The sequence below is a fragment of the Pleurodeles waltl genome, chromosome 5 (assembly GCF_031143425.1).
Source record: "Pleurodeles waltl isolate 20211129_DDA chromosome 5, aPleWal1.hap1.20221129, whole genome shotgun sequence".
NCBI lineage: Eukaryota > Metazoa > Chordata > Amphibia > Caudata > Salamandridae > Pleurodeles > Pleurodeles waltl.
Genome location: NC_090444.1, coordinates 575,381,795 through 575,394,200, shown reverse-complemented (window position 1 = coordinate 575,394,200; position 12,406 = coordinate 575,381,795). Strand labels below are relative to the sequence as shown.

General features: G+C 49.1%; 1 protein-coding gene across 2 annotated transcripts in view; it reads left to right on the top strand.

The window, feature by feature from the left end:
- Nucleotides 1-12,406, top strand: part of USP34 (ubiquitin specific peptidase 34) — a 1,940,069-nt gene that overhangs the window by 696,521 nt on the left and 1,231,142 nt on the right. For both annotated transcript variants that reach the window (XM_069234398.1, XM_069234397.1), the window contains one exon: nucleotides 1,470-1,510. In XM_069234398.1, the coding sequence (XP_069090499.1) occupies nucleotides 1,470-1,510 (41 nt within the window). The remainder of the gene's footprint in view (nucleotides 1-1,469; nucleotides 1,511-12,406) is intronic.

The window sequence follows — 12,406 nt, the reverse complement described above, 5'->3', positions numbered from 1 at the left end:
ACAACTGAGTGTTTTCTTTCATGTGTGTCAGTGCTGTGTGACTACAGTGGTATTGCATGAGATTTGCATGTCTCCTAGATAAGCCTTGGCTGCTCATCCACGGCTACCTCTAGAGAGCCTACCTTCTAGACACTGGATACACTTCACTAAGAGGGGATATCTGGACTTGGCATAAGGTTTAAGCACCATAGGTACCCACCACACGCCAGGCCAGACCAGGTTTGACAAGTAAATAAATAAGGCATTGATGTCTTATCGAGGCTTGGCTACGGTGAAGGGGACCCTGTTAACCAAATGTCTGTCTTTATTGTGGTCCTACCAGTCCTTCTATAGATTCAGCACTAGGCCCTTCCAGGCTTATTCTCATAGTGTACTAGCAACAGCTGAACTACAGGTAATTTGTAAAACCCAGGAGAGTCAATTCCTAGTACCAAGAGTTCAACAAGAAACTGTTTGCTGCTTCCAAGCCCTTCAGGCTGTGTCACCTTGAAAAGTAAACTTTGGAGTCTAACCACTTCTGGAATTCTCTAATTAATCCTGTCTCTGGAGGCTGGCAGTGATTCAGTCTTTTTTTTTTTTTTTTAACTGGCAACGGAGATGGTTTCCTCCCTCACAAAGATGTGAGTGAGCCAGTTCAAACAAGCAACATATTCCAGGGGAGAAAATTTTGCGATAATTCCTGGTAATTAGGAATTTGTGCCCAACTTGGTCCAGAATGTTTATAGCGAGTTCCTCTGAAAGCTGTGCAAGACGATCTGATGTACAAGCCAATACTTTCCTGCTAATAGACTCCTGTATGACAACTCGGGGACTAAAGGATACCTATCTTCATGTTCCCACATTTTAGCGATACCTTAGAGGTAAATAATTTATGTTTTGCACAGCTTTTTAAAGTAGCAATTATATTTTGTGCTTATTGTATTTTCATTTCACTACATCTCCCATCACCTCAATAAGATTATGTAACAAGCTAAACTCAAATTAAAGATTGGCCTAAACCCCATTTATTCGTTCCCTTCTGCTGCCTCTAAGCTATAGGTCTGGAGGGAAATGTTGGGGTCCTCAATTCAAAATGCACTTGCATCCATATTTAATTAGGTTATCAATTTTGTGCACGTCATCATCTTTTTGATTAAATACAGTACACTTACTCATGTTCATGCGAAAGCACTAATAGTTGAAATTAGATTTATAATTATAGCAGTAGCTCTTGGTAACCTTTTGATTACTTTAACAAAGGAAGATGCAATATTGTTTAGATTTTATTCTGTAATGTTTGTATTGTTCCTTTTTATCAACTTTTGTAAATTGTATGTTGGAAAATAATATTGTATTTGACAGACTTATGGCTAGATAAATTGAGTTTTGCCACTACTACTTTTTGTGCTTAATTGCGCCAGAGACGTTCATTTTATTAGTTAAGGGATTTATATATGTAGTGGTATTAAACAATTGTTTTTCCTACACAGGGTTCTAAAAGCTCAAACTGACCATAAGTCAAGACATGAAGGTGAGTAGTCAGGAGACTTTGCTTTCTTCCATTTACTCTTTAGTGTAAAAGTTGGGGCTTCCTGATCATTTTATTATTCATACATTGCTTTCCATCTTGCATTTTGTTCACTTCACCTTTATTACCACATAATAGTTGATAAAGTACTTTATTTAATGTTCTATTATTGCTTTGTGTTTGACGCAGCTTTGTTTCACTAGCTGGTGTAAATGTTAGAGCCAAAAGCATTAAGTTACCACTCTTAAAAACATTTATTTTAAGCCATACATACTTAAAATAATCCAATCACAAAAAAGAAAGTTGCCCAGTTTTGAGACACATTTTCTTACCAGCAAGGGTTTTGCTAATGGCTGAAGGAAAAGCTTTAAAAAACAAAAAGAGAGTAAGGTGCATTCCAACAACACAGGAAAGCTTTAAAACGTTAAAATATTTACCTGGCTAGGGGGAAAAGCTAGTTACATTTCTAGAGCAGCCCCCACTGGATAAATAGAACAGTTTCTGGACTTAATCAGGAGATTTTTCTTCGAGCAATACCCTTGTGTAAGGAAATGCCTTCCTTGGCTTGGTTACCCCCTGACTTTATGCCTTTTGTTGATGCCAGTTATGATTGAAAGTGTGCTGGGACCCAGCTAACCAGGCCCCAGCACCAGTGTTCTTTCCCTAAATTGTACCTTTGTTCCCACCATTGGCACAGCCCTGGCACACAGATACGTCCCTTGTAAATGGTACCCCAGGTACCAAGGGTCCTGTGGCCAGGGAAGGTCTCTAAGGGCTGCAGCATGTATTATGCCACCCTGGGGACCCATCACTCAGCACATACACACAGCCTCACAGCTTGTGTGTGCTGGTGTGGAGAAAATTACTAAGTCGACATGGCACTCCCCTCAGAGTGCCATGCCCCTCAACCCACTGTCTGTGGCATAGGTAAGTCACCCCTCTAGCAGGCCTTACAGCCCTAAGGCAGGGTGCACAATACCACAGGTGAGGGGATAGCTGCATGAGCACTATCCCCCTACAGTGTATAAGCCAAACCTTAGACATTGTAAGTGCAGGGTAGCCATAAAGAGTATATGGTCTGGGAGTCTGTCAATTACGAACTTGACAGTTCCACAATGGCTACACTGAAATCTGCCAAGTTTGGTATCAAACTTCTCAGCACAATAAATGCACACTGATGCCAGTGTGGGATTTATTGTCCGACTCCTAGTGCTAGGCTGACCAGTTTCTGCCAGCCTGCCACAACCAGACGAGTTGCTGGCCACAAGGGGTGAGTGCCTTTGTCACTCTATGGCCAGGAACAAAGCATGTACTGGGTGGAGGTGCTTCTCGCCTCCCCCTGCAGGAGCTGTAATACCTGGTGGTGAGCCTCAAAGGCTCATGCCTTTTGTTACAACACCCTAGGGCATACCAGCTAGTGGAGATGCCCGCCCCTCCGGCCACTGCCCCCACTTTTGGCGGCAAGGCTGGAGGAGATAATGAGAAAAACAAGGAGTCGTCACCCACCAGTCAGGACAGCTCCTAAGGTGTCCTGAGGTGACGGTAGGAGGCTGGCTTGGCTTATAGTGGGTACCTGATGGTACATACACCTTGTGCCAGGTCCAGTTATCCCTTATTAGTAGATTAGTAGTGTTGTAGCAGCTTAGGCTGATAGAGGTAGCTATAGCAGAGCAGCTTAGGCTGAACTAGGAGACATGTAAAGCTCCTACTACACCACGTACATCATATAGCACTATATCATAAGAATCACAATACTCAGAGTTACTAAAAATAAAGGTACTTTATTTTAGTGACAATGTGTCAGAAATATCTGAGGATATACTCCCTTAGGAGGTAAGTAAAATACACAAAATATACACACAAACCAAAATCAGGTAAGTAAACAGTTAGAAAAGTAGTGCAAGCACTGTAGAATACAATAGGATGCAATAGGCCTAGGGGCAACACAAACCATATACTAAAAAAGTGGAATGCGAACCACTTAGGGATCCCAGGTCTAGTGTAGTGTGAAGAGGCCCGCTGGGAGTGTAAGAAAACACTAAGGGTGTCCAAGATACCCCACCCCAAGACCCTGAAAAGTAGGAGTAAAGTTACCCTACTATCCCAGAAAGACAGTAAAGTCCAGATAGGGGATTCTGCAAAGACAACAACTGACTGCAAAGCACTGAAGACGGATTCCTGGACCTGAGGACCTGCAAAGGAAGGGGACCAAATCCAAGAGTCACGCAAGTGTCCAGGGGGGGGCAGGAGCCCACTAAACCCTGGACAAAGGTCCAAAATGGCTGCCTCCGGGTGGAAGAAGCTGAAGATTCTACAACAACGGAAGATGCCAGGAACTTCTCCTTTGCACAGAAGATGTCCCACGGCGTGCTGGAGGATGCAGAGTTGTTTCCACACAGAAAGACCGCAAACAAGCCTTGCTAGCTGCAAAGGTCATGGTTGAAGAAAATGGGTGCTGCCCGGGCACAGGAAGGACCAGGAGGAGGAGACAAAGGGGGCACTCAGCAACACAGAAAGCCCACACAGGTGCAGGCAGCACCCGCAGAAGCACTTGAACAGGCATTCAAGAAATCTGAGCGCGGCGGTCGTCTCAACACTACAAAGGAGGGTCCCACGAAGTTGGTGGTCAGAGTGCTGGGGACCTTGGCTATGCTGTGGACGAAGGATTCCTTGCAAAAGTGCACAAAAGCCCTAGCAGCTGCAGTTCACGCAGTACACAGGATTACTGTGTGGCGTGGGGAGGCAAGGACTTACCTCCCCCAAATTTGGACAGAAGGACCACTGGACTGTCGGGGTTACTTGGATCCAGCTCCTGTGTTCCAGGGACCACGCTCGTCAAGATGAGAGGGGACCCAGAGGACCGGTGAAGCAGAAGTTTGGTGCCTGCGTTAGCAGGGTGAAGATGCAGTCGACCCACGGGAGATTTCTTCTTGGCTTCCAGTGCAGGGTGAAGGCAGACAGCCCTCAAAGCATGCACCACCAGGAAACAGTCGAGAAAGCAAGCAGGATTAGGCGCTACAATGTTGCTGGTAGTCGTCTTGCTACTTTGTTGCGGTTTTGCAGGCGTCCTGGAGCAGTTAGCAGTTGATCCTTGGCAGAAGTCGAAGAGAGAGATGCAAAGGAACTCAGGTGAGCTCTTGGATTCGTTATCTGAAGAGAAACCCACAGGAGAGACCCTAAATAGCCCTTAGTGGAGGATTAGCCACCTAACCAGGTAAGCACCTATCAGGAGGGGTCTCTGACGTCACCTGCTGGCACTGGCCACTCAGAGGCCTCCATTGTGCCCTCACACCTCTGCATCCAAGATGGCAGAGGGCTGGGACACACTGGAGGAGCTCTGGGCACCACGCCTGGGGTGGTGATGGACAGGGGAGTGATCACTCCCCTTTCCTTTGTCCAGTTTCGTGCCAGAGCGGGGGCTTGGGGATCCCTGAACCGGTGTAGACTGGTTTATGCAAGGAGGGCACCATCTGTGCCCTTCAAAGCATTCCCAGAGGCCAGGAGAGGCTACTCCTCTCAGGCCCCTAACACCTATTTCCAAAGGGAGAGGGTGTAACACCCACTCTCAGAGGAAATCCTTTGTTCTGCCTTCCTGGAACTGGGCTGCCCAGACCCCAGGAGGGCAGAAACCCATCTGAGGGTTTGCCGCAGCGGTAGAGAGCTAGTTTGGCAGTACCTGGGGTACATGCTGGAGCCCCGGGGATGCATGGGATTGGCACCCCAATACCATATTTGGCATGGGGGGACAATTCCATCATCTTAGACATGTTACATGGTCATATTCGGAGTTACCATTGTGAAGCTACATATAGGTATTGACCTACATGTAGTGCACATGTGTAATGGTGTCCCCGCACTCACAAAATCCAGGGAAATTGCCCTGAACAATGTGGGGGCACCTTGGCTAGTGCCAGGGTGCCCTCACACTTAGTAACTTTGCACCTAACCTTCACTACGTGAGGGTTAGACATATAGGTGACTTATAAGTTACTTAAGTGCAGTGTAAAATGGCTGTGAAATAACATGGGCGTTATTTCACTCCAGCTGCAGTGGCAGTCCTGTGTAAGAATTGTCTGAGCTCCCTATGGGTGGCATAAGAAATGCTGCAGCCCATAGTGATCTCCTGGAACCCCAGTATCCTGGGTACCTAGGTACCATATACTAGGGAACTATAAGGGTGTTCCAGTGTGACAATCAGAATTGGTGAAAATGGTCACTATCCTGCAATGACCATTTTAAAAGCAGAGAGAGCATAAACACTGAGGTTCTGGTTAGCAGAGCCTCAGTGATACAGTTAGGCACCACACATGGAACACATACAGGCCACAAACGTATGAGCACTGGGGTCCTGGCTAGCTGGATCCCAGTGAGACAGTCAAAAACAAACTTACACACAAGTAAAAATGGGGGTAACATGCCAGGCAAGACGGTACTTTACGTCAGTGTCCCCTTCCTTTAGAAATCCTCCATCTTGAGATTGGAGGATTCCACCAATAGGAATAGGGATGTGCCCCCCTCCCCTCAGGGAGTAGGCACAAAGAGGGTGTAGCCACCCTTCAGGTCAGTAGCCATTGGCTACTGCCCTCCTGACCTGAACACACCCCTAAATCTAGTATTTAGGGGCACCCCGGAACCCAGGAAATCCGATGCCTGCAACCTACACAAAGAAGGAGGACTGATGACCTGAAAGCCCTGCAGAGATGACGGAGACGACAACTGCTTTGGCCCCAGCCTTACCAGTCTGTCTCCAGACTCAAAGAAACCTGCACAGCGATGCATCCGACAGGGACCAGTGACCTCTGAAGCCTCAGAGGACTGCCCTGAAACCTGAAGGACCAAGAAACTCCAGAGAACAGCGGCACTGTTCACAAACAACAACTTTCTTGCAACTTTTAAAGACTTCACTCTTCCCGCCGGAAGCGTGAGACTTCACCCTCTGAACCTGATGCACCCGGCTCGAGCTCCAGAGAACCAACACTACAGGGAGGACTCCCAACTGTGACCTCATGAGTAACCCGAGGCAACCCCCCTGGTCTCCCACAGTGACGCGTGCAGAGAGAATCCTGAGGCTCCCCATGACCGCGACTGCCTGTAACAAGGAACCCGACGCCTGGACCAAGCACTGCACCCGCAGCCCTCAGGACCAGAAGGAACCGAACTCCAGTGAAGGAGTGACCCTCAGACGACCCTCTGCCTAGCCCAGGTGGTGGCTGTCCCGAGCAGCCCCCCTGTGCCCTGCCTGCACCTCTAGAGTGACCCCCGGGTCCCTCCATTGATTTCTTTTCAAAACCCGATGCTTTGCACACTGCACCCGGCCACCCCTGTGCCACTGAGGGTGTGTTTTGTGTGCCTACTTGTGTCCCCGCCACCCCCCCCCCCCCCCCCCCAATGCTCTACAAAACCTCCCTGGCATGGCCTCCGAAGACGCATGTACTTATCTGTTGGCAGACTGGAACCGGAGCACCCCTGTTCTCCATAGGCACCTATGTGTTTTGGGCCCTCCTTTGACCTCTGCACCTGACCGGCCCTGTGTTGCTGGTGCAGTGACTTTGGGTTTGCCTTGAAACCCCAACGGTGGGCTGCCTATGCCCAGGAACTTGAACTTGTAAGTGCCTTACTTACCTGAAAAATCAACCAATACTTACCTCCCCCAGGAACTGTTGATTTCGCCACTTTTAAAATAGCTTATTGCCATTTTAACTAAAACTGTGTATGTTACTGCTCTAATTGAAAGTTCCTTACTTACCTGTGTGGAGTACCTTGCATTTTATGTATTTACTTCAAATCTTGAATCTTGGGGTTCTAAAATAAATTAAGAAAATATATTTTTCTATATAAAAACTGTTGGCCTGGAGTAAAGTCTTTGAGTGTGTGTTCTTCATTTATTGCCTGTGTGTGTACGAGAAATGCTTAACACTACCATCTGATAAGCCTTCTGCTCGACCACACTACCACAAAACAGATCATTAGAATTATCTAATTTTGCCACTATCTTACCTATAAGGGGAACCCGTGGATTCTGTGCACACATCTCTTACTTTGAGATAGTATATACAGAGCCAACTTCCTACAGTGGGACTTATTGAAAAATGCACACAGAGTGCATCTTAGAGATCCCCCCTATATACCAGTCCAGACACCAGTGTTAGGCTGAACAATTCCTGCCAGCCTGCCACAACCAGGCGAGTTTCTGGCCACATGGGGTGAGTGCCTTTGTCACTCTGTGGCCAGGAACAAAGCCTGCTTCTCACCTCCCCCTGCAGGAACTGTAACACCTGGCGGTGAGCCTCAAAGGGTCATGCCTGTTGTTACAGCACCCCAGGGCATCCCAGCTAGTGGAGATGCACTCCCCTCCTGACACCCCCCCCAGCCCCCCACACACACTTTTGGTGGCAAGTCCGTAGGAGATCATGAGAAAAACAAGGAGGAGTCTACCACCAGTCAGCACAGCCCCTAAGGCGTCCTGAGCTGAAGTGACCACTGCCTTAAGAAATCCTCCATCTTGGTTTTGGAGGATTCCCCCAATAGGAATAGGGATGTGCACCCCTCCCCTCAGGGAGGAGGCACAAAGAAGGTGTAGCAACCCTCCAGGACAGTAGCCATTTGCTTCGGCCCCGAGACCTAAACACACCCCTAAATTTAGTATTTAGGGGCGACCCTGAACCTAGGAAATCAGATTCCTGCAACTTGAAGAAAGAAGGACTGCTGACCTGAAAGCCCCGCAGAGACGACGGAGACGACAACTGACTTGGCCCCAGCCCTACCGGCCTGTCTCCAGACTCAAAGAACCTGCACAGCGACACATCCAGCGGGACCAGCGTCTTCTGAGGACTGACCTGCACCTAAAGGACCAGGAACCTCCCGAGGACAGTGGCTATGTCCAGAAACAACTACAAAACAGCAACAAGAAACCAACTTTAAAGAGACTCCAACTTTCCGCCAGAAGTGTGAGTCTCCACACTCTGCACCCGACGCCCCTGGCTCGAGTTTGGAGAAACCAACACTGCAGAAAGGACTCCCAGGTGACTCCAACGACGTGGACATTCTGAGTCGACCTCCCTGCACCCTCACAGCGACACCTGCAGAGAGGATCCAGAGGCTCCCCCTGACTGCGACTGCCCGGTATCAAAGGAACCCGACACGTGGAGAAAGCACTGCACCATCAGCCGCCAGGAGAGGAACCACCTACCAGTGCAGGAGTGACCAGCAGGCGACCCTCATCCTAGCCGAGTCGGTTGCTGGGCCGAGAAGCCCCCCTGTGCCCTGCCTGCATCGCCAGAGTGACCACCGGGTCCCTCCATTGTTTTCAATACAAAACCCGACGCCTACTTTGCACACTGCACCCGGCCGCCCCTGTGCCGCTAAAGGTGTGTTTTTGTCTGCTTGTGTTTGCTCCCCCCGTACTCTACAAAACCTGGTATGGTTCCCGAGGACACAGGTAGTTATCTGCTAGCAGACTGGAACTGGAGCACCCCTGTTCTCCATAGGTGTCTGTGTTTTGGCCCCTCCTTTGACCTCTGCACCTGACCGGCCCTTTGTTGCTGGTGCGGTAGCATTGGGGTTGCCTTGAACCCCCAACGAGGAACCGGGAGCCGCAGAGAAGCCCACGCAGCTCAACTGGAAAAGGGTCCCACGCCGTAGGAGAAGCACACAGAGGGCTGTGCATCGCAGGAAAGGGTGCTGGAGCTACACAGAGCCTGAAGATCCCTTGGAGGAGATGTCAACAACCCTTGGTAGCTGCAAGAGGCGTGGTGCACGGGGGTACCATCCTGAGTGGGAAGGCAAAAGCTTACCTCCACCAAAGTTGGACAGCTGGCAGAGAGGACCAAGAGGATTACTCCGGATCACCACTCTTGATAGAGGATCCACACAGGTCAGAATGAGAGAAGATCCACGCAGGTGATCGTCGTTGCAGTTGGTGCCTGCGGATGCAGGGGAGTGACTCCTTCACTCCAAGGGAGATTCCTTCTTCCTTCTCATGCAGACCGCCCTCCGAGGATGAACAGTCAGGGAAATGTTGCAGAAGCTGGAAGGAGCCGTGGAAACAATGTTGGAAGCAGAGTCTTCGTCATGGATGCAGATTTTCAGTTCCTGGAGTGGGCCGTCGCACTTCCAGTGGCTTGAAGTCGAAGTAGAGGTTGCAGAGGACTGCTGGAATCTTGCAAGCTGAATCTGAGGAACCACCCAAGAGAGAGACCCTAAATAGCCCTGAAAGGGGGGTTGGTCACCTAGTCAGGTGACCACCTATCAGGAGGGGGCTTTGATGTCACCTGCCTGATCTGGTCACTCAGATGCTCCCAGAGATCCCTGCCAACGTTGGATTCAAGATGGCAGAATCCAGGGACCCTCTGGAGGAAATCTGGCCACCACCCCTGAGGTGGTGATGGACAGGGGAGTGGTCACTCCCCAGTCTATTGTCCAATTTTGCGCGAGAGCAGGGACTGGAGGTCCCTGAACCGGTGTAGACTGGTTTCTGCATGGAGGGCACCAAATGTGCCCTTCAAAGCATACCAGTGGCTTGGGGAGGCTACCCCTCCCAAGCCATGTAACACCTATTTCTGAAGGGAGAGGGTTTTACCTCCCTCTCCCAAGGGAAATCCTTTGTTCTGCATTCCAGGGCTTGAGCTATTCAAGCAGCAGAACGGCAGAAACCTGTCTAAAGGGTGGCAGCAGCTTAGGCTGCCCAGAAAACCCCAGAAGGCTGGTGGGAGCAATGCTGGGGGTCCTCTAAGGAGCCCCTAGAGTGCATGGAATCATACTTCCGATACTGGCAACAGTATAGGGGTATGTTTATGACATGTTTGATACCAAACATGCCTAGGTTCGGAGTTACCATTAAGTAGCTGGATACAGGTAGTGACCCATGTACAGTACATGCTTAAAATGGCGTCCAGCAGGCGACCCTCATCCTAGCAGAGTCGGTGGCTGGGCCGAGAAGCCCCCCTGTGCCCTGCGTGCATCGCCAGAGTGACCCCCGGGGTCACTTTGCACACTGCACCCGGCCGCCCCTGTGCCGCTAAAGGTGTGTTTTGTCTGCTTGTGTTTGCTCCCCCCGTACTCTACAAAACCCCCCTGGTCTGGTCCCCGAGGACACAGGTACTTATCTGCTAGCAGACTGGCACCGGAGCACCCCTGTTCTTCATAGGCGCCTATGTGTTTTGGGCCCTCCTTTGACCTCTGCGCCTGACCGGCCCTGTGTTGCTGGTGCGGTAGCTTTAGGGTTGCCTTGAACCCCCAACGGTGGGCTGCCTATGCCCAGGAGACTGAATTTGTAAGTGCTTTAGTTACCTGAAAAACTAACTAATACTTACCTCCCCCAGGAACTGTTGATTTTTGCACAGTGTCCTCTTCTATTTGCCATTTTAACCAAAACTGTGTGTACTACTGTTTTAAATCAAAGTTCTATACTTACCTGTGTGAAGTACCTTACAATTTATGTACTTAACAAAATGTTAATCTTGTGGTTCTAAAACTAAATTATGAAAATAAATGTTTCTATATAAAAACCTATTGGCCTGGGGTTTAGTCTTTGAGTGTGTGTTCTCATTTATTGCCTGTGTGTGTACAACAAATGCTTAACACTACCCTCTGGTAAGCCTACTGCTCAATCACACTACCACAAAATAGAGCATTAGTATTTAATTTTGCCACTATCAACCTATAAGGGGAACCCTTGGACTCTGTGCACACTAGCTCTTACGTTGAGATAGTTTATACAGAGCCAACTTCCTACATTTAGTATTTAGGGGCACCCCTGAACCTGGCTCTTCATATTCCTGGTGACCTCAGGAAGAAGATGGACTGAAGATCCTACCCCAGCAGTGAAGACTCCAGATGACAACTGACTTGGGCCTCGCCCTACTGGCCTGTCTGCAGCTTCAACATTCCTGCTACAAAAAGGTGACACATCTTGCAGGACCAGTGAAATCTACAAACCCCCAAAAGACTGCCTGACCACCAGAGGACCAAGAACTCAAGAGGATAGCGGCCCTTTCCACAAGAAACATCCAAGAAGTTCTCCAGAACCGCCCCGGGATCAGCGAGCCCCACCCACTCTGCACCCAATGCCCAGGAAGATCCCCATGCAATACTGACATTGAGTCTACCCTGGGTTAACCCTTCCTGCCCAACACGACGACCCCTGCAACCTAAATCCGCAGGACACTCCTGATCGCTACCGGATCTGTTGAACACGCAGTCCCCTGGCCGTGGGGAATCCGACTGACTGTCCAGCAGGTGCATCTCCTACTTGTCTAGTCTTTGGTTATCAGCAGCCGACTTCCTGAACCCAGCCTGCAGCATCTTTGTGACCCCGGGGTTCCCCAATGAAAATCAATGGGCGCCCTGCGCTGTGTTTGAAGCCTGCATGTGGCCGTCCCGGTGCCGCTGAGGGCTTGTATTTGGTGCTGGCCTGCAGCCACCCCAATGCTCATCTAAACCCCCCAGGTCTGTGCCCTGAAGTTGTGGGTACTTTTCTGCAACCTTTTTCTTTCTGAGTGCCCCCAGTCTCTTAAGCATTCCATTAAAATCAGCCACCAAATTTGACCTCTTCCCGTAGCGGCACAATATTGTTGGTGGTGCCCTTTTGAAGCCAACTTGAACCCTGACCTGTGGACATCCTAACCCCTGAAGACTGGGGTCATAAGTTGAGTACTTACCTGTAAACTGTGCTAATACTTTTCCTCCCCTAGGACTGTATTGGTTCCTATCTGAAATACACCATAGTGTCTACTTTTGAAATTGAAAAGTGTTACTTAGTTGTAAGCTGTTTTATCTGCAAAACCTTAAAGTGCATTTGATATATAAGCTTGAACTTAAAACTGTACCTACCTGCATCAAAGACCCTTTGGTTGTAGTAATAAAGTAACAAAATATATATTTTTTTGCTATATAAAAAAA